Genomic DNA, 23031 nt, shown 5'->3' on the forward strand with positions numbered 1-23031 from the left:
AATCATTTAGCTCAGAATATAAATCCCAGTACCCAGCTTTAATTATTTGAACAAACAAAAGCATTAGCCCTTCCACTTAGAGGGGGAAAAAAAAAAAACATGCTTTAAGGTCTCTTGTTCACATAGAAAAACTCTCAAGTATTTTCTTTAATTATAAGTTCACATTTAAGTAAAAAGCCAAATGGTAAATACTTTAGGCAGGCCATATATGGCCTCTGTCACATACTCTTATGTTTAAAAAAATTTTTTTTGCATTCCTTTAAAAATGTAAAACTATTCTTAGTCTGATCCACAGTCTATAGTTTATCCGGCCTCTGATTTCTTAATGTTCTATCTGAATTTGAGTCAGGGTAGATGTCCTCTTTCAAATGGTAATACCAAGTACTATTATCAAATAGAGTGAAAAGGCACCCCACAGGATGGGAGAAGATATTTGTAAATCGTATATCTGATCAAGGCTTAATATGAAGACTATAAAGAGCTAAAGTTAAACAACAAAACAACCCAATTTAAAAATGGACAAAGGACTTGAATAGACATTTTTTCAAAGAAGATATATGAGTGGCTAATAGGCACATGAAAAGAAGCTCAGTCAGCATTACTAATCATTGGGGAGAAGCTAATCAAAATCAGGAGACACTGGCCTGGCCCTGTGGCTCGGTTGGTTGGAGCTCGTCCCCTACACCAAAGGGCTGCAGCAGGTTCAGTCCCCTGTCAGAGCACCTCCCGAGGTTGTGAGTTGGATCCCCGGGTTGGGGTGCATACGGGTGGCAACCAATCAATGTTTCTCTCTCACATTGATGTTTCTCTCTCTCTCTTTCTCACCCCCTCTTCTTCTCTCTCTAAAATAAATACGCATATCCTTGGGTGAGGATTTAAAAAAATTAAACAAAACAGACCAAACAGGAAACAGCACTTTAGACCCTTTAGGATGGAGAAATTGGAACCCTTGTGTATTGCTGCTAGGAATAAAAGGTTACATGGGAAATAGTATGAGGGTTCCTAAAAATTAACCATAGAATTACTCTATGGTCTAGCAGTTCCACTTCTGTGTGTTTACCCAAAATAACTGAAAGCAGGGACTCGAACAAATATTTGTATACCAATGTTCATAGCATTGCTCATAACAGCCAATAAGTAGTAACAATCCAAGTTCCTATTAAAAGATGAACGGATAAACAAAATGTGGTATATACATCCAGTGAAATATTATTTATCCTTAGGAGTGAAATTCTGATTATACTATAGCATGGATGACCCTTGAAAACATTATACTAAGTGAAGAACGCCAGACACAAAAGGACAAATATTGGATGATTCAGTTACATGAAATACCTACAGTAGCCAAATTCACGGAGACAGAAAGTGAAGTAGTGATTACCGGGGGCCGGGGGGACTAGGGAGTTACTGTGTGATACCTGCAGCGTGTCAGTTGGGACGGTGTAGAAGTTGTGGAGCTGGATGAGTCAGTGGTTGCAGAACAGTGTGAATGTACTTAATGCCACTGAATTATTCATTTAAAGTGGTTAAAATGGTAAATTTTTATGTTGTGTATATTTTAATACAGTTTTAAAAAGTAATACGTTTCAGGATAGTATGTTTTCAAATCTCGCAAGAAGTATGTGGAAACATCGTCTTGTCATTGGCTTTAGATCTACACTCATGGGGTAAATTCTCAGATGTGCTTCATAGATAAAGAGTGTGTCGCACAGGAGAGGCAGAGTTAAGACAGTATTGAGATGTATGAGATATTATAAAATGAAGGTACAGTATTTAGGCAAAGGGAAAGTACAAAATTTGGAAATGATGGCAATTCATTCTAAGAAATAATAAAAAGGCATTTACATTAAAAATTTTACTAGATTCTGCCAAATTGTTCCAAAGGTGTTACACTAGTTTACTTTCCAGCCAGTTGTATTGGGGAATGCTATTTCCCCACATCCTGTCCTGATGTCTTACCTTATCTTTTGATCTTTACAAATCTATAGGGTGAGAAATTATTTCTTGTTGTTTTTAATTCATACTACTTATGTTACTAGTGAGTCTGAGCAGTTTATATAAATCATATGAAAAACCTGGTCATCTTTTTTACCTAGAAATTTTTTGGGGGGGAGGTAAGCTAGGGCATTGTCTTTCTGTAATTCAGGGGTGTCAAACCCATATTCACTGGGGGCCACGTTAGCCTCACGGTTGCCTTCAAAGGCCTGAAATAATTTTAGGACTGTATAAAGGTAACTACTCCTTAACTGTTAAGGAGTTGAAATTACAGTCGGCCCTTCGAAGGCAACCGGGAGGCTAATGAGGCCCCTGGTGAAAATGAGCTTGACGTCCCTGCTCTGATTGATTTGTAAGAGCACCCGTGTGAAAGTGGGCACACTGTGTGTATATACAGTTAGGGTGTTTGTCATGTAAAATAGTAGCCACCTATTCCTGAGGGGTTTCTGTTTGTTTAAATCCAGAATGGGTGATGAATTAAATGCCTTTTTGGCATCTGTGGAGATAAGCATGTTGGAGTTGGGGTGGGGAGGGAGTCCTCCTGTATTCTGTGAATACAGTGAATGATTAATGTTAATACATATCCTATTATTGACTTATCCTCAGTATCACTTTGTGAACCTCCTGGTAATGGGTATACTGGTCTTTCCACGTGCTCCTGGATTCTCTTTGTTTGCTTTAATATTTGTAAGATACTATAATTTTCTTTTTGTGCATGCAATCCTTTGTCAGTTTTCAGTACCATTTTCTGCTGGCTTTATAAAAAGAATTTGAAAACCCTCTCTCTTTATGTTCTGGTATTATTGAAATAGCAGTGGAATTATCTGTTTTTTGAACATTTGGTAGAATATACCTGGCTGTCCTTTTTGAGAGTGTAGTTAATTTAGCAATTTTCTCAAAAAAATTTTTTTTTATAATTAGTTTGTTAAGACCGCCTATGTTTTCTTAGCTCAGTGTAGGTCACTTATTTTCCAAATTACTTAGAATTGAGCAGAATATTTTGTCATGGTTTTAAAAATGTTCTTTGGATCCTTTTTTCCTCCATTCTCATTTCTTTGCTTTAATTTAGTAATTTAACTTATTTTTGTAATTGTTCTTATTTGTTCTGATATGCAGTATTTTTATTGCCATTTTCTAAATGTTGACAGAATTTTAGTTTTGTAGTTTGGAATCGGGTTTTGTTTTACTAATTTCCAATTGTACTGCATGGTCATTACATAGTACAATGATACTCTTTTTACTATTTAGAATTTAATGATATTTTTCTTAGCAACCCACTATGTATCAGTTAAAGTATTTCATGGGGTCTTGAGAAGAAGTGTGTTATTTTCAGAGTATATAGTTCAACATGTATCAGTCAGATCTAGCTTGTTAATTATATAATTAGATATTCCTTTTTTCTTTAAAATCTACTTTTTTTTAATGTACAGCTGGTTCTTATTATTTATGGTGGTTATGTTACATAAAGTCACTGTAAACACTAAATTAGCAAACACTGAGCTGTATATCAAGAGGAAATACAGGATTAGGTTCCTGCCAGCTACGGCTACAACGTTTTCATCAACCGAACAATGTATAACCTTTTTCATGTGTGTTTCTGTTTAAAAACACCACATTTAATGTATATTCTTCATTTGTTAACATTGAACTCTTGGCCAACAGCCCAGTCACTCATATCTGAATGAAGCTTACCTAGCACATGTATGCCCTCTGTGAGGCACATTACAGCCTTGTAATTAGGAACACAATACACTGGGGAGCCTTTTTACATGTGAACTCACCCAAAAGCACAAAATTGTGAAAAACGTGACACTAAATGTATTACAGAAGGGACACTTGTTTAAAGTACAAGAGCTGAAACAAGAAGGCTGTCACTTTGTTTGACCACATCTGTGTATGTGTGTGTCAGGCGACTCAGAATTCTCACCACTCTACACATGTCCATGGATAACCAAGAAAGTATTAGGAGTGCAGTTTTTTGAGTTACAAATAAATTTTGGCAAGTAGGTGAATTTGAAAACATGGAATCCAAGGATGAGGATTGACTGTACTTTATCTGGGACAAGAAAGATGAATTGAAATCTTTTTCTGCTGTTTAAAAATATTTTTTTTGTGGCCCTGGCTGGTGTAGCTCAGTGGATTAAGTGCAGGCCTGTGAACCAAAGCATCACTGGTTCAATTCCCAGTCAGGGCACATGCTTGGGTTGCAGGCCATATCCCCAGTATGGGGTATGCTGGAGGCAAGCATACATTGATGTTGCACTCCCCCTCTCTAAAAATAAATAAATAAAATCTTTTAAAAATATTTTTTTTGTTGTATTCCCTAAAGTTTTTTCTTTTTGCGTTGGGATGCCATGTTGAGCCCTTAATGTACTGAGTTAGGTGTTGTTTCACTTCAGCTAAGACCATCATTTCAAAGCTGGGTTTACTTTTCCCCTCTCACCTACTTCATTCCTGTTTCCACCCTGCCTGCCTCATTGAGCTGTGTGTCCCCGTATTTCGTGGCATTGCATAGAGCTTAGAAATGCTCTAGCCACCCCTCCTTAGCCCCAGAAGTTATCATTTCAAGGAAGAAAGACTGTTGTCATGGCCTCTTGATATATGTAGATCAGTTTGGAGAGCTCTACACTGCCCAGGACTCTTCTCAACCTTCTCCCTTAACCAGGTCAAGTATTCACCATACCCATTAACTTCTCATAGAGTTTTGTGTTTGGGGGTTAGAGCTATTTTCTAATTTTACTGAAAATGTGTTGTGTTTTATTTTTATTTTTCCTTGTTAAATTTTGTTTGGTGTAGGGGAGGAGATCAGGGAACATTGCTTTTATTCTATTTTTAATAAGAAAATCTGTATTCATTTCAGAGTTAATCAGAACATTTTATAAATCTCAAACTTGTCTTACCTAAACTATTTCTTCTTCTTTTTTTTTTTTTTTTTGGCTTAATCCCTTAACCATTTTTACCCTGTCCCCCAATGTCCCCTCCTCTGACAGCTGTTAGTCTGTTGACAGTTTCTTACCAAATTAAAATTTGTAGCATATTTTTGGTTTTTATTCTTTTTCTATGCTTTCAGTTGCTATATTTTACTTAATTCTTGTTATCATATATTTATGAGATTATTGCTCATGTTTTTCTGATTACAAAAGTAATATTTTCAAAAAAGTATATTGTAGAAAATTTGTAATGTTTAAGAATAAAGAAGAAAACAAAACCATCCTAAAATTTCATCACCAGAGATAACAGCTACTGTTTATAAATTTTTTCTTGTTATTTATTGAGCCCATTGTGCAAAGTAGTACAAATGGTAACAGTCTCTTACAAGTGATGTTGAATTAGGGGCAATTGCCAGTATTTCTCCCAGTTCTGAAAGTTTGGTTCTGTGAAATGTTTTCTTTCTTGGTAAACATTTCAAATGGTCTCATTTTACAGGTAGTATTGTAAATTGATCTGACAAATGATAGGTATTGAATTTGATTAATAGGGGAAGGATGTTCCTTGTTTTACATTCTTACAGCATGGTTAGTGAAAAATAATAGCATAGACAGGTTTTCAATATTAAGTATTCATGTACATGATCAGACTAATGCCTTTTAGGACGCTGCATCATCTACTACTGTGCACTTTCTCCGTTACTCCCTTAGGCCATGACTAGGGCCAGAGCCCTCAGGTCTCAGTCTGAGGGCTTGGCTTCTGCCTTTGGTGCTGATGACTTCATGAGTACAGATTTGGCAGAACAGGTGGCTGATGACTCTGATGATAGCATCACAGCAGAAGTCAACAGAGGAAGGGGCCGAGGAAGAGGCCGAAGAGGAGGAAGAGGACAGAATTCAGTGTCAAGAGGAGCGTCTCAGAGGGGAAGAGGTTAGCACTGAATACACTACAGTCTTTTGCACACATTTAACTTGGCCATTGTGTGGGAAATACAGAATTGTGTTGTTGTTAGAATGAAGTTACACGTCTTTAAAACAATTTTTATAATGCATAAAGTCAGTCTTTAGTTCAGACAAGTATATTTTACTCAAATAAATTTTGAATAGCTGTGTGCACACAGGGTTTTTGTTGCTCTTAATACACATACATATTTTTTAAAAGAACACTGTTTTTCACATAGTACCTTTAAGTGTGTTTAATGTCATATTTTCTCTTATATGTACTAAGTAATAGTAACAGCAAAAATACACTGTTGAGAAAAATGGCTTTGCCCTGGGAGCGGGAAGAAAACTCCAGATCATAAAAATTACTTTGTTACTGTCATAAGATACAAATGCCCACATTCTTGTGAAGTGGCTTCATAAAATTTGTTTGAAAAGAAAAACTACCCCAAAATACAATTTGATTTATTAAAGCAACTATTAACATTTATGGCCATCATTGTGTTTAATATGACACTATTATCACTGAATAGTCCAAACAATAGAAAATAGTCACCCAGTGACCTCCTGATGTGATATAGAAATCCATCCCCAGGAATATTTAAAAATTATTTTATTAAATATTTTTAATACGTATTTTAAGGTGGTAAAACGGGTAGTATTTTAATCCAAGGGTAGAAATCCTCATTTTCTAGTGATAATTGTTATCATTGTCCTTACATTTAAAAAGTTGTTCCTTAAATTTTAATTGGAATAGTATGAGCCAAATGTGGTAGAAGTATAGTTTCAGAAATTTAACTGATCAGACTCTAGATGTTTCTTGTTTATATCACTGACTTTTAATATGTAAACTATGTTTTGACATTACTTTATTTAGATTTCATTTTGTTGATGTTTAATAAAAAACTTTGGCTGGTGATGGGATTGTATATTGATTGCTCATTGTTGTGACAGCAGGCACTGGTCTGGAGACTTCTACTCGAAGCGGAAGTTCAAAGGCTACTACGTCAATGTCTAGAAATATGTCTATTATAGACGGTGAGTACAGACTGCAAATTATTATCTAGCAGTTATTTGTAGATTCCAACACAGGAAGACCTAGGAAACCCCATTAGTAAATCTCACTGGCTTGTCATCACTGAGGAATCAAAAGGGTTATTAGAGTCAAAGGATAAATTATGCTAATTTAAGAGATCTTCAGGGCTTCTAGTCATGATGGAGGCATAGGTAGACATGCTTCTCTTCCACACACAACCACAAAAAGAATTACAACTAAGCCTCAAAAAAAATAACACCCAGAATGGTCAGATCATTGAACTGTATAGAAGTCCGACAACCAAGGATTTAAAGAAGCGCAGAGGTGAGGAGAATACGGTGTGGCACAGAGAGGCAGCAGGGGTAGAATGGGTGGTCCCACATTCATGTGTGATGGATAAAAATCTGGAGGGATACTTGGGGAGCAAGCAATCCCAGCTCCAGGCCAAACCGCATATCCCAGGGTTCTAGGACCAGGAAGATAAAGCCCCATAACTTCTGGCTGTAAAAACCAGTGGGGATTGGGTTGGTGCAAGGCTGCCAGTTTTTCAGGAGAGTCTGTTTAAAAGGCCCGCACGAACTTAGAATGTAAGCAAACATCTACGATGGGGTTCACCACCAGGGCAACAGCTGGAAGGGCACCAGTCACATACCGGAAATGGGTGAAGTGACTAGAAACAGGATGAGTGCTGGGCAAACCTATAGAAGCCAAGCATCGTCCCCTGTACAATCCCTCCCCTGACACAGAGCCACAAAGCAGTGAATCAGGTTGGCAAATACCTAAGGCACTGCCCCATACAACTCAACAGGTGCACTAAGACAGGGAGTCAAAACAGCTGTACCTAATACAGAGAAACAAACACAGGGACACTGCCAAATTGAGGAGACAGAAATATGGCCCAAACGGAAGAACAGAACAAAATTCCAGAAAAAGAATAAAACAAAACAGAGGTAACCAACCTATTAGATGTAGAGTTCAAAACACTGGTGATCAGGATGCTAAGAGAACTCATTGAGTACAGCAACAACATAAAGGAAGAAATGAAGGTCACACTAAGTGAAATAAAGAAAAATCCACAGGGAACCAACAGTGAGGGGAAGGAAGCCAGGATTCAGATCAACAGTTTGGAACATAAGAAGGTAATAAGCATTCAACCAGAACAGAAACAAAACCAACAATTCAAAAAAATGAGGATGGTATAAAAAGCCTTTGGGACATCTCTGAATGTGCTAACATCTGAATTATAGGGCTGCCAGAAGGAGAAGAGGAAGAGTAAGAAATTGAAAACTTATTTGAAAAAATAAAGAAAACTTCCCTAGTTTGGTGAAGGAAATAGACATACAAGTCCAGGAAGCACAGAGTCCCAAACAAGCTGAATCCAAAGAGGACCACACCAAGACACATCATAATTAAAATAGGAAAGGTTAGAGATGAAAAGGGAATCTTGAAAGCAGCAATAGAAAAGCAGAAAATTACCTACAGAGGAGTTCCGATAAGACTATCAGGTGATTTCTCAAAAGAAACTTTGCAGACTAGAAGGGACAGGCAAGAAGTATTCAAAGTGATGAAAAGCAAGGACCTACAACCAAGATTACTCTGTCCAGCAAAGCTATCATTTAGAGTTGAAGAGCAGATAAAGTGCTTTCCAGACAAGGTAAATCTAAAGGAATTCATCAACAAGCCATTATTACATGGAATATAGGGACTTATTTAAGAAAAAGAAGATCAAAACTAACAGTAAAATGACAACAAACTCACAAATATCAACAGCTGAATCTAAAAAAAACAAACTAAGCAAATAATCAGAACAGGAACAGAATCACAGATATGGGTATCATTTGGTGGGTTATCAGTGGGGAGGGGGAGAAGGGGGAAAAAGTGCAGGGATTATGAAGCATAATTGGTAAGCACAAAATAGACAGGAGGTTGTTGAGAATAGTATAGGACATTGAGAAGCCAAAGCACTTAAATACAGGACCGATGGACATGAACTAAGGGGGGGTTGCTGGAGTGAAGGGGAGTACTGGTTGGAGGGGGGCAACGGGGGAAAAATTGGGACAACTGTTCATAGTAATAGTCATTAAAATATACTTAAAATTAAATATCTTCATTGATTGGAGCTCTTGGAGAGTGAAAGCTTTAAAAATTAATTTTTATAATTTCTTACTTTAGATAACTTTGATTACTTTTATAGAAGGATCACTAAGACATAGGAAAGGTAATTAATTGGTCAGTATATAAACTCTGGTCAAGAGAGAAGGAACTGCTTTTTGTTTTTAACTTTTTTTAAAAGATTTTATGTATTTATTTTTAGACAAAGGGGAAGGGAGAGAGGGGAGAGAAACATCAACGTGTGGTTGCCTCTCATGTGCCCTGTACTAGGGACCTATCTTGCCACCCAGGCATGTGCCTTGACTGGGAATTGAACTGGCGACCCTTTGGTTTACAGGCCAGCACTCAATCCACTGAGCCACACCAGCCAGGGCTAAGCATTATTACTAGAAAGTTGTACATCTGTACATCAAGGAAGTTCTCCCTCTGTATGGAATTGGCTGCATCATGTCAAGGATATTGTGCTTATGTTTGGAACTATACTTCAGGAAGAATATCAGCTATGTGTAATCATTCAGAAGAGAAATCCTGTAATATAAACAAAAAACATGGTAGAAAGAATTTGGAATACCTGACCTGGGAAAAATTCAAGTCTTTACATAAATTAAGTCCTATTATGTGAAAGAGCAGATAGATTTGATTTGTATAGTCCCAAAGGTGGTGGTTTAAATCAGTTTTGAAGTCTGGAGTCTTATGAATGAGAAGATAGCTATTTCTTCTCACTAAATAAGTACTCATATGCAATTGCACTCAATTTCAAAGGGTTCAGGGAACCCCATGAAATCCATTCTTGGGTTCCAGATTAATAACTAGTAGCCCAAGGAAGATAAATAGGAAAAGCTAGAACAATTCAGATATTTTAATTTATTAATTTGATAAAATCAACCTGGAAGACTTAAGAACAACTTTGCCTACTTCCTCACTTACAGGTGGGGAAATTGAGCTAAGCAGTTTGCCCTAAGTTGATAAAACTGCTAAAAGCACCAAGAATAGCTTGTTTATGAAACAGTTACTCCATGCCTCTCAACAGCTCTATGGCACAGATACTTAAATTATCCCTGTTTTTGGTGTATGGGGCAATGATCCCACCAATTGAGCCACACTGGCCAGGGCTAATTATCCTTGTTTTACAGAAAAGGAAACTGAGGGTTTGAAAAGATAGGCAACTTCTAAGGTTTCACAACTAGTAAATTTTAGAGCTTGGATTGATCTCACAGTGTGTACACTCCAGAACCAGTAGTTAACCACTGTACTAATTTCCAGAGCAAGATAAGATTAGAGACCTAGCTACTGGTTCTCAGTAGAGGAGTCTTTGCATTATACAGAATAACCTCTCAATTAATGTGAAGGTGGAGGCCGCTGCCTCAGTAGGAGGTGAACTGTGACTCCTTCAGAGGAAGTTTTCAACATTTATTGGAGGGAAACTCACATTGGAAAAAGGATATAGGGTAACATCAGTTCCATTAGACTCTTAAGGAATATTCTTATCAAAGGAGATCCAGCTGAGATCCTGGTCTTTTTTTTTTTTTTTTTTAAATCCTCACCTGAGGATTACTGACTTTAGAGAGAGAGGGAGAGAAACATCAATCAGTTGCCTCCTGTATGAACCCTGACTGACGTCAGAACCCGCAATGTAGGTATGTGCCCTGGACTGGGGGTCCAACGTGCAAACTTCTGGTGTAAGGGACGACGCTCCAAACAGCTGAGCCACCCAGCCAGGGCAAGAGCCTGGTCTTTTGACTTCAGAAGCATGATGTCTTCGTTGCCATTTAGGAAATGTCATCCAGAAAGCTGCTTCATTCTTGGCAGGCTTAAGATAAAAACAGAGAAGGAGAAAGAAAGAAAAAAGGCAGCCTGATGGCTGAGTTCACCGTATAAAAGCTTTGTGACTTTGGACAGGTCACACACGCTCCTGGTTTGTTTACATGGACACTGAGACTCTGTCCATAATCTCTGCCATATTGGGTTATTCTGAAAAACAAGCAGAAAACTGGCACTTGGTAGGCATTTATGAAAGGTTAGTTATTGTTATATAAAAAACAACAGAGGGAGTTAGAAAAGTAGAGTGAATAAAAAAATACATATATTTTAAAGCCTGTTTTCCCTCCAGCTGGTTATTTGGTATTCTGCAGTTTCACTATGATGAATCTATATAGGAATTCTTTTTAATCCTGCCTGGGATTTATTGGGTTTCATGAACTGTGAATTGGTATTTTTCATCATTTCTAGAAAATCCTTAACTGTGATCCCTTCAATATTACCTCTTTTTTTTTTCTCCTCCTTTCTGTGTCTTTAATTAAGTATTAAATGTAAGGCCTTTTCACTTTGTTCTCTCATGACTCTTACTTAGCCTCTCTGTGTGTCCTGTTGTTTTATTTTTCTGTGCTACTTTGTAATTATTTCTGATCAATCTGCAGTCCACTCATCTACTCTTAAAACTGTCTATTGTAGTTTTCATTTTTAGGGGGGAAGGGAGGTTGAAATTCTACTTAATTCTTTTTCAGTATGCTGTCACTTTTAATAGTGTTTTAAAAAAATTCTCTGAAAATATATTTAAGCCTGTCTTTAATTTTTTTGAGTGCGCATAGTAAGGATATATATTTTTTTATTCTGTGTCTACTAACCCAGTATCTGAATGTCTTATCCTATTGTCTGTTTCTGATTGCTGCTTCTTATTTATGGTGACTTGTTTCTTTGTATGCTTTGTTATCTCTAGTCCTCCCAAAATTAACAGTAGCAATAATTTGAGATCTTGGATGAAGATGTCTTCCTCCAGAGTAGATTCATATTTGTTTTGTCAGGCTTACAGGGTACCACTAGTCTTAGGCCCTTTGAATTTCAGATTATGCTTTGAGGACCAGCCAGGGGATGTGTACTTATAAAATCCTGTTTATGCCGGCTTCTCTCCTTAACCATTGGTGTCTCAGCTTATGCTAGGGAGCAGATGCATTAGGCTCCCCACCTTGGGCAGGCCTTGAACTGTGGTAGCTCCTTCCCTTTCCTTACAGAACTATAAAAAACAGTGTTAATATTTGCCCAGGTCAACAGGTGTCCTCAGGGAAAAGGACTCTGCTTTACGAGCCTCTCTGAGTTCTAGCTTCTCTTCAGTTTTTGGCCTGTTAATTCCTTACTATGTGATCAACTCTTCAGTGCTATTAAGGTTTTTAAAAAAAAATGTTTAATGTAGTAATTTGGGTTGTTTTCTTCTGAAGTATTTGTCTGAATAATCTAGCCTACAATGAAGAGGTACAGAGGTTTCCTTCTTTATTATCCTCATTTAAATCCAATCCGAGACTGCCCCCTTTGCAGCTAGAACTCTGTCTCATAGGGATTTTGTGAGCCTTTTTTTTCACTTTCTAACACCAGCTCCTTTCAGAATCACTATGCCAGTGAGACTTTCAAAGACATTCTTTAATGACTCCTGCTCTGTTATCTATTGATAATGTGGAATAAAGCTGCTTTTGTAGAGAAAATAAGAGACCAATTATAGTGCTTTAAAATTGGCATGACTGATAATATTCATTTATAACAGGAGGCTATGTAAGTAAACCAATTTAATATGAAACTTAAGATTTCCCAAATTGTGTTGCAGGGGAAAATCTTACGTCTTTTGCAATGGATGGTTGTGGTTAAGAATCCAGGCTCTAGAGTCAGACCTGGTGCAGTCAGCCAGCTCTTTACCTGCTGGCTTCGTGTCCTTGCACTGTGAGCACCCCCAGAACAGGGGTTGCATTATTTTGTTCATTATTGTATCCACGGTGCCTGGCCCATAGTAGATACTTGTTAAATACTTTAGAATGGCTGAATAAAAATTACTTGGAGATTGTGTAGCTCAGAGGTTGAGAGCAAGCTTCTGAATCCAGAAAGACCTTGGTTTGAATTCGGACTTGGTTTACTAGCTGCGTGTCCCCCGGTGGATTAGTTTAGCTTTGCTTTTCTAAGCTGCAGTGTCCTCGTGTGAGATGGGCGATGACTGCTTCGACCTCCTTGGGTTATTTTGAAGATCAATAGGAAGATGCATGTGAATACCTGGCACGGTAGCTATTCGTATTATGCCCCAGTAACTGTAAACTATTATTACTCTATAAGCTTTTGATCCCTTAGCTATAAAATTGGCAGTGTAGTACTTCAGAGAGTAGTTCTGACTATTAAACTTATGCATATATATTGCTGAGTACAGAACTTAGTAAGAATCAAATGATTGCTGCTGTTAGTATGAGTGGCAATGTTTATAATAAGCTTTTGAAAACGGATGTTTTATAAATTAATATAAATTTGTCTTTTATATAATTGATTTGGTCTAATGGTTTTTCAGGTTAACTGATCACCTCCAGCATTGGGTCTTTTTTGAAAAATGAAATTGACTTTTTAATACATATGTGGAAAACATTTCTATCAGATTAGATTTGGTGTTACTCTGATAAAATAACCCTGTTGTGCTAACTATGGTTACGATAACTTTGGGACAAAAGCAACTTTAAAACTGTAACTATTCTAGGTCCCTACTATAAATGGAGAAATGGAGAGATAAATAAAGTTCAAATTCTATTATGACAAGCTCTGTGCAGTATAGAGATTTGCTATTGTACTGGAATTGTATTGGAAAAGGTAGATATTAACGTTTAAAGCCAGCACTGGTTGTAAATAAAAGTTGACAGCCCAGAATTTTCCATTGAGGTTTGTTTGCAGAGAATGGTGACTCAAATAAGTAAAAGATACTTCTGAAGCCTCTGCCTTTGCATTTACTGTACCACTGAGGCTGCCACTGCTGCTAATACCTTTGCTACTACCGTTACTAGCAACATTCTGTGAGTGCCTACTACTTTTGGACACTTGCCAAAGCAATTAACTACCTTTTTTAATTCTTTCAGTGAATTTCTGCATGAAGTATTATTAGCGCTATGTTACAGATGTGGAAACTGAGACTCAAACCAGAGAACTGGTCATCCATAGTCACCCAGCTAGCAAGTCAAAATGACCCTGACTCTAAGACCAGAGCTCTTCGCCTCTGTGCTGTATGGCCTTCCTAAGAAGGCTTATTTTCTGACAACACCATCTCACAAACTTTTATTCATCTTTTGCTATTTACTGGAGATAAAAAAGAAAGGATCGTGTTTTCAAGGATCTGAGAGTTTGAGGAGTTAATTAGTACATAACTTGAGCAGAAGTATTCTTTGAAAGAGTCGTGATGACTGACTTTTAGTCAGTTACCTTGTCCAGCTTTCTGAGTAGGCTGTGAGGCCACTGTAGAGCAGGGCAGACAGAGTTCTGCTTCTGCCCTTCGTCTCTCCCTGCAGGTAGACGTCACAAATTGGGGAGAGGGCCTGGAATAGGAAAAATGAACAAATCATTTATCTAGGCTAGGTAGAAAGATTCCTGAGTTTTCTGACAGGGAAAATTTCGAATTTTGTGGGATTCCTTGAGCATTTAATTTTTCAAGCTCTCTTTTTTACCTCCTCTTGTCCTATTTGTTTTGGGGGGGTGTCTTGGGGAGACTTTATTTTATATTAGGAAACTGGTAAGACTTGGGAGAAAACAAACCTCTAATTGGCTGTTTGAAATTTATCGTAGGTTTTTTAATACTCTACACTTAATTGAAATGTGTGTGGCAGGGGGTAGGGCCATGTGGGTTCCCCATACCACCAAGCAATTCTCTGGAGACCAGCTGGGAGTTCTACATTTCACCTTAATTCTGATACTATGTACCCAGAGACAACATCAGATTCTACAGGTGAAGGGCTCAGTTCCACAAGTCTGCCCCTCTCCACTTCAGATGTCAATCTGAACCCAGTGGTTACCTGTGCTTCTCACTGATTGGCTGTAAATCAGAGGTTCCCAAGACTCCCTCCTTGGGTTTGATTAATTTGCTAAGGCAGCTCACAGAACTCAGGAAACTACTCACTTACTAGTTCACTAGTTCACTTACTAGATTACTTGTAATCAACAGCCAGACGAAGAGATAACATAGAGAAGGAGCTTGTGTCCTAAGGGAGCTTGGGATCTGGCATGGTGGCGCATGGAAGTGCTCTGGTGCCGCACCTGGAAGCCCTCCAAACGCCTTCCTTTTGGGTTTTAATGGAGGATTCTTTGTGTAGGCACAGTTCATTAAATCATCGGAATCATTGGCCCTTGGTGGTGACTTCCAGTCCATCTCCTCTCCCGAGAAATCTGGGAATGGAACTGAAGTTTCAACCCTCTATTCATGGTTGGTTTCCGTAGTAACCAGCCTACAACTTTAGGCAGAGTCCTGAGGTCACCGGATTAACATATGATACCTTTATAGCTCTCATCACTTAGAAAATTCAAAGGGTTTTAGGGGCTCTGTGCCAGAAACAGACAAAACCAAATATACAGGATTGGGCTACAGTTGTGAGTACCTGAAACAGTATTCTTATATTATTAATTTATTAATTACTGTGTTTATTATTAACCTACTTTTGCCCACCCCTGTACATTTCTTACTGTAAAATCATAATATCACAGTTTAGGGCTTGGAAAAAATAGTTGACTAAGCTTCCTGTTTCTAACCAAGTTTATAAAGTTAAAAAAGTAAGGGTTCAGAGTAAAGTTTTATGATGAAATAAAAGATAAACTGTTTTCTAGAGTTCCCCTCTAGACTATTTCTTAAGAACTGAGAATGGTTAACAAAGTAGAGGAGAGTAAGAAAGCTCTTACTGGAACCATAGCTCCTACCATAGCCACGGGGAAAGGTGTTGCAAGCTGTTAAGAGAAGGGAGACACTAGGAGGGTTACCTAAGGGATCAGATTTTGTCCTTCAGGCGTTTTTCTATAAAATATTAGTGTAGGGGCCCTGATTAGTGTGGCTCAGTTGGTTGGACATCATCCTGCAAAATGAAAGGTGGTGGGTTCGATTCCCAGTCAGGGCATGAGCGAGAGGCACTGATCCATGTTTCTCTCACACATCGATGTTTCTCTTCCTCTCTTTTGTCCTACACCCCACTAAGAGTAAATATATAAAATTGTGTGTGTGTGTGTGTGTGTGTGTTTAGTGTAGGTGTCTTTTTGAACACAGCTTGTTACTATATTTGTATAAGCCGAGATATATGAAACTGGCAGCTAGACATTGATTTATTTGAATATACAATTGCACCTCCCCTCAGATTTTAAAAAGTAGAAATGGTTTTATAATTAGTCATCAAGGGATTTTGCAGGTAGGACTTAGAAAATTTTCAGCTAAAGAAATGTGCAAATTTTTCTAAGTTATTTTAAGAACAACAATGGATATCTCATCTTTTTCATTATAGCCTTTAAACCTACAAGACAGCAGCCCTCGCGAAATGTTGCTACTAAGAATTATTCAGAGGTAAGAAAAAAGTTTAATAGTTGTGTTTTAATAATTTATGTATTCTGAATTATAAATTGTTTATTCTTTCATTGACAGAGTAGATTTTTAAAAAGTGTGGAATATTAACGAGAGAACTTTAATTATCTAGATAGGGCTTCTAGGATTTTTTTGTTTTGTTTCCCCCTTTTTTAAAATAATGGATCACATGATTAGAAATCCATAAATGTATGTATCTAGTAATGTTTTAAAGGATAACAGTGTTAAACCAAAAGGATCCATGCATGGGATATTAATATAGAAGGTGGGAATTTAGTGCATATAAAGATTTTATTTATGGCTGGCTTCCTTCTGCTGTGTATATTCTCATAACACTGGCTTGTGTCTTAATGGCTGAAGCTAGACTCAAGAAGCTCAAAGGTTGGAGTCTTAAGGACCTCTGTGTTCAGCTCTAGGTAGAACACGGGCCTCTGCTCTTCCTGTGTATTTCAAGAAGAGTCCAATAGGGGCTTGACTCTCCTGTTACCTCACTTTCAGAATCCATGTGTCTTACTCTCAAGCCAGTACTCTTCCCTCTATATCAGGGTTTCTCAGCAGCAGCACTGTTGACATCTTGGACCAGATGAGTCTTTGTTTTGAGGGACTGTCCTGTGCATTGTAGGATGTTGAGCAACATCTCGACCTCTACCAGCTAGATGCCAGTAGTATCCCCCTAATTCTGACAGTCAGAAATGTCTCCAGACATTTCTAAATGTTTCTGGGATAGGAATCATTGTTCTGTATCATACTGCCTCAGCAGCTTTTTCTCAAATTTTATTCTTCTTGATCTCTCGAGTATATGACACAGTTGATTGCCATAATTTGCAGAAAACTCCTTCTCTGTCCTTATTGTAATCTTGTTCTTTTATCTCTCTTCATCTTTCTGTTTTTTCCTCTTCTATTACTCACTTATATCCGGGTGTACTAGTGCTAACTTTTATCCTGGGCTTTATGTCATTATTTTTAATTAACTATTGCCTGCTAAATGCTTCAAGATTATATCTGAAAACAAAATTATCAACATGTTTGCAAGGTACCTTCCTTTCTAGATTTTTCTATTATCAGGGAAGTATATGAGTTCAAAAAGAACAAATGATGCCAAACCAGCTTTTTTTCCATTTTTTAAAAATATATTTTACTGATTATGCTATTACAGTTGTTCCATTTTCCCCCCATGTATTCCCCTCCCCCCTGTACCCACCCTCCCACCTGCATCCCACCCCCCTTAGTTCATATCCATGGGTTGCACATATAAGTTCTTCAGCTTCTCCATTTCTTATACTATTCTTAACCTCCCCTTTTCTATTTTGTACCTACCATTTATGCTTCTTATTCCCTGTACCTTTTCCCTATTATCCCCCAACCCCCTCTCCACTGATAACCCTCCATGTGATCTCCATTTCTGAGATTCTGTTCTTGTTCTACTTGTTTGCTTAGTTTGTTTTTGGTTTTTTTAGGTTCGGTTATTGATAGTTGTGAGTTTGTTGTCATTTTACTGTTCATAGTTTTGATCATCTTTTTCTTAGATAAGTCCCTTTAACATTTCGTATAATAAATGTGGTGATGATGAACTCCTTTAACTTGACCTTATGTGGGAAGCACTTTATCTGTCCTTCCTCTCTAAATGATAGCTTTTCTGGATAGTGTAATCTTGGATGGAGGTCCTTGCCTTTCATGACTTGAAATACTTCTTTCCAGCCCCTTCTTGCCTGTAAGGTTTCTTTTGAGAAATCAGCTGGTGGTCTTACGAGAACTCCTTTGTAAATAACTGCCTTCTGTTCTCTTGCTGGTTTTAAGATTCTCTCCTTATCTTTTATCTTGGATAATGTGATTATGATGTGCCTTGGTGTGTGCTTCCTTGGGTCCAACTTCTTTGGGACTATTTGAGCTTCCTGGACTTCCTGGAAGTCTATTACCTTTGCCAGATTGGGGAAATTCTCCTTCATTATTTTTTCAAATAATTTTCCATTTCTTCCTCTTCCTCTTCTTCTGACACCCCGGTGATTCAGATATTGGAATGTTTATCACTTAAGCCTCTCCTCATTTTTTTGAATTCTTGTTTCTTCATTCTGTTGTGGTTGAATGTTTATTTCTTCCTTCTGGTCCAAACCGTTGATTTGAGTCTTGGTTTCCTTCCCTTCACTGTTGGTTCCCTGTTTATTTTTCTTTATTTCACTTTGCATAGTTTTCACTTTTTCCTCTATTTTGTGATGATACTCAACCATTTCTGTGAGCATCCTGATTACCAGTGTTTTGAACTCTGCATCTGATAGGTTGGCTATCTCTTCATTGCTTGTATTTTTTCTGGAGCTTTGATCTGTTCTTTCATTTGGGCCATATTTCTTTGTGTAGGTGCACCTGTTATGTAGTAAAGGGCAGAACTTTAGGTATTCGCCAGGGCGGGGCAACCCATGTGGCTGCATTGTGGTGTTGTATGTCGGAGAGGGGTCAGAGAGGGCACAGTGCTGCTTGCTCAGCTCTAGGCTGGCTTTCAGTCACTTTTCCTGCTACCCACACACAAACTGGACCCTTCTGGTGCTGATTCCAGGGTGGGTGGGTTTATATACGTTCTATAGGTCCTTGAGGGTTTCTCCTACCAACTCCTGTGAGGCTGGGAGTTTCTCCTGCCACCGCAACCCCCACAGGGTTTTCAGTTAGAGGTTTTGAGGCTTTATTTCCCAGAGCTGGAACCTTGGGTTGCGCAGTCTCTCGCGCTCCTCAGTTGTTCCTCCTGGTTTATCTGCATGAAAATGTGGGACCTCTGGCTCTACCAGCCGCTACCTCTCCTGCCCAGGTCCTCCAGCCATGACCTTGCTGGTAGTCCTCTCCACCCCAGCTGCCCATCTCGCCCTTTCTACCAGTCTGGATGAATGTTTCTACTTTAACTGCTTGGTTGTCAGAGTTCTATAGAGTTTGATTTTCTGGCCATTCTGGGAGCTTTTTGTTTTTAAATTTGTTGTTGTCCTTTTTTTGGTTGTGCGAGGAGGCACAGTGTATCTATATACACCTCCATCTTGGCTGGAAGTCCTTTTTTCCATTTTTTTGATTGGGGTTACACAGTGGTAGATTAGGTAGATATTGAATGCATTTGATTCCTTCAAGGCCCATAAGGCAATATTCTGATAGTTTTGTGGAAAAAATGCAGAAATACTGACTAGATTCTTAGCCACTTGTACAACTGTGTTCAATTACTTTTGATTAATAAATAGTGTCACCCTGGAGGGGGAGATATTAGGTGTGACCTTTTCAGTATTTTGCCCTTGTCTTTATCGTAGATGAAGACATAGCAAATGTGTGTATTAAGTGTCAAGATAACACACATTGTAGATGAATGGGTAGCATTTTGGATGTTAGAATCAATAATCACAAGTATCTTTACTGATGCTTAAAACCAACAAATGGTATTTAATATAGGGGTAAATGTATCAGATAGATAGATACCTGGTACTTTCCACCCAGTCTTACCCCGTATTTGAAATTTGAGATGGAACACTGGTGATCAAACTCCTCATTAGAACCCAGGAAAGTCACAGGGCACTATCTGCACACGGCCCTGTGTGAGTCATTCGCCAGGCGAACTGCACGTTCCTTCAGGTACCCAGGCTGCCCTGGCGACCAAGAGGGAAGTGAAGCCACATGTGTTGTGTAGAGTGTATTTGTGAACGGAGAGTGAGGCCAGGCTGAGCTCTGGTTTTAATAGTTGCTGATTATGTGATTCCTGCCTCCTTTATTGTGATTTTTTTGTATATTTAAAAAAGCTTGGGACTCAGTTTAATTCATTTTTATTTAGAGCTATTTGCTGCTTTGTTTTTTCCCCCGTAGGTGATTGAGGTGGATGACTCGGATGTGGAAGAAGACATTTTTCCTACCACTTCAAAAACAGGTCAAAGGTAGGTGCAGTGACTTCCTGCAAAAAAAAAAAAAAATCTGAAAAATTAAAAATAGTCCAGAATTTTACTTATACATATTTCTATGCCACAGATGTTTAACAGATTTATTTACAACTAGTCAAGTATGTAGAGAAGTGAAGAATAGACCCAAGGACTGCTTCACAGAGTTGATGCAGCGTTTTCATTGAAAATTTACAGAACCTGTAATTTTTTTTTTATGTTTATTACTCAGTGATTTTCTTGATGGAGTGTTATGTTCTCTCCAATTAACAGAAAATAATTTTGTATTTTGTTAAAACAATACTTCGATTTCTCTTGATTTCAACTTTACCGTCATATTTCTGTGGACTAAGTTACAAGGGTGCTTTGCTAAACACTGAGAAGAGGATCATGCCGACTTTCTCTGCCTTCGCAGAGTACCTGCGCGCTTTGTGTCCTTTCGATCTTGCCTTTTACTGTAAAGCTTGACTTGGTTCAGTATTACTGTTTACTTCTATGTTAACATTTTCAGTGAATACAGCTTAACAATAAAGCTCGGTTAATGAAAATTTTTACGTAAGAAAATAATCAACAGCTTTTTTATACTTATGTTCTCCGTGAGCATTACGTTAGGTCTGATGGCGGACATAATGTTTTAATAACCTCACTTCTTTCAGGCAACATAAATTATAGTAGAAAAGAGAGATGAACACATTTCAATCCATTAAGGGATGACTGAGTTGGTACATAATTATAGGTGGAACTTTTTTTTAATACAAACTAGGTTTGAGTACATACAGGCTCTCAGAAAAAGGAGCAAGAAGTGTGGACTCTCATAGAAGAAAGCTTTATAGAGGGAGTAAAATGTACCTGAGATCTTAAAGATAGGAATTACTTGGATTAGGGGGGTGGAGAAAGACAGCCAAGAGTAACGGCAGGAGCAGGAGTTTTAAAATAGGGGGAGGTTAAGGGAGAAGCTCTGCTTCAGTGTTTCTCAAACTTTTGTCATGATCTTAACTGATTTTTCATTACCTGTGTATAAAAATTAAGTTTGATTTAAATTAATTGAAATGACTTAAATTTAATTTATAAATTAAATACTAAAGAATGGCATTTTGTTGGGTAGCATTGAGCCTGAGACGGCCAGAAACCATTGTAATATCTAAGATTTTTTACCTACTCCATTCCCTGGAATACGTTTTCATTCCTTAGGTTTGAGAATATGTGGTTTATGTGAATTGAGGGTCTGTATTGGAAAAACTGTTAAGTATAGTTGCACACCCACTTTTTATTCAGTTAAACCTTATGCTGGGACCTGGAGATAAAAAAAAAAAAAGAAATGTCTCTTTCCTTCCCCCAGTGTGCACTTTAGTGGCATGCTGGTCATGGAGACCTAATAACCCACCAAGGAAAATGAAATCTAAGGGAAGTGCCAGTGTTTTCCTAGGACAGGTCATTGAAGGTTTTACAGAGAAGGTAGGTGAGGTTTGAGCTGAAGATCAGCAGATACTTGGAGGAAATCATCAGGGTGCAGCAGCAAACTAATGTCACAGGCCACAAGCATCTGCTTTTGAAAGGGTGATCGGGCAAGGCCTCTGCAGAGGTCACATTTATGTTGAAATTTTACGGTGATAGAATTTAGCCTTGTAAATTCTTCCATTGTTGTAGTGGGAATAAGAGGATGCTTTCAGATTTGATAGAGCTGGCAGAGAATAACCACCCTCTCCTCAAAGCAGCAAGCGTGAGAAGACCCAGTTCCATCTGGCCGAGTAGAGGAGAGACTGAGGAGATTCTATTAACCCTCACAGTGGGAAGAACTAACATTTTTGGCCTGCCGTTTATGTGCCAGGCACAGCCTCAGGCCAATTTAACATGTTATCTTATGGTTATAGCACTGCTACGCCTGACTTACTGGCTGAACGTCTCTAGAGAGGAATTCTGATTTATGGCTTCAAATTATATCTGAACAAAAATGGAGAAAACGTACACTCCTGGCTCTCAATTTGATGCCCCCCATTCCCTTATTTTTGAGCCACATGAAGCTAATCAAATCAAAGACTATTTGACATCCCAGACAAAAGCCCATTTCTTCACCCTGCGGTTAAAACAGAATTAGGGTACTTGCTATGATGAAACGAGTCAGCGTTCATCATAGGCGCCTGGCTTGTTTCTGGGCCCTGTTGGTTTTTCTAGGGAGAAATTAGAAAGCAGGGTCAGGTCTCAATGGGTGCTTCTTTCCATAACCCTCCACCTTTCCCCAAACCCCCAACGACAGTACATCAACCTGTCACCTGAGCACTCTGGCTTTATGCTTTTGATGATCTTCTCCTCCCTGGAAACAAGTCAGTAACTAACCATTTCCTGCTTAGGTCAAGTACAGAGATGGAGACTCCTGAGGTGGATCAGTTGATAAATTTCTCGATCCTCTGCCTCTAAAGCTGTGTTGCTCAACAGATCTTCCTGTCCTTTACTTTTGTGCATAAGAACTTGTGGATATTTCTGTTTCCTTCTGACTAAGACCTCTTGATTCTCAACCTATTTGCCCAGACAAGACCTTCCGACATACTTATTTTGCTATAATAACATCCCAAAGTTGGCTAAGAATTCACACTGTTTTGATTTAAAACAGAAGTCAGCCAACTTTCTTAAAGGGCCAAATGGTAAATATTTTAGGCTTTGCAGACCAAGAGGCAAAATAAAGGACATTGTGTAGGTACTTACATAACCATTTAAAATGTAACCATTTCAAAATGTGAACATTCTCAGCTCACAGGCAGTTAAATACAGACAGGCTGGATTTGGCCCACC

The 23031-nt window shown here is 38.2% G+C and overlaps 1 protein-coding gene across 3 annotated transcripts in view; it reads left to right on the plus strand.

The window, feature by feature from the left end:
- Nucleotides 1-23031, plus strand: part of MRE11 (MRE11 homolog, double strand break repair nuclease) — a 66643-nt gene that overhangs the window by 38235 nt on the left and 5377 nt on the right. For 2 of the 3 annotated variants that reach the window (XM_024574596.3, XM_045183562.3), the window contains exons 15-18: nt 5634-5853; nt 6819-6902; nt 16278-16336; nt 20177-20244. In XM_024574596.3, coding sequence (XP_024430364.2) covers nt 5634-5853; nt 6819-6902; nt 16278-16336; nt 20177-20244 — 431 coding nt within the window. The remainder of the gene's footprint in view (nt 1-5633; nt 5854-6818; nt 6903-16277; nt 16337-20176; nt 20245-23031) is intronic. The other variant, XM_024574597.3, reaches the window with a different exon arrangement.

The sequence above is a fragment of the Desmodus rotundus genome, chromosome 5 (genome assembly GCF_022682495.2).
Source record: "Desmodus rotundus isolate HL8 chromosome 5, HLdesRot8A.1, whole genome shotgun sequence".
In the NCBI taxonomy this organism is placed as follows: Eukaryota; Metazoa; Chordata; class Mammalia; order Chiroptera; family Phyllostomidae; genus Desmodus; species Desmodus rotundus.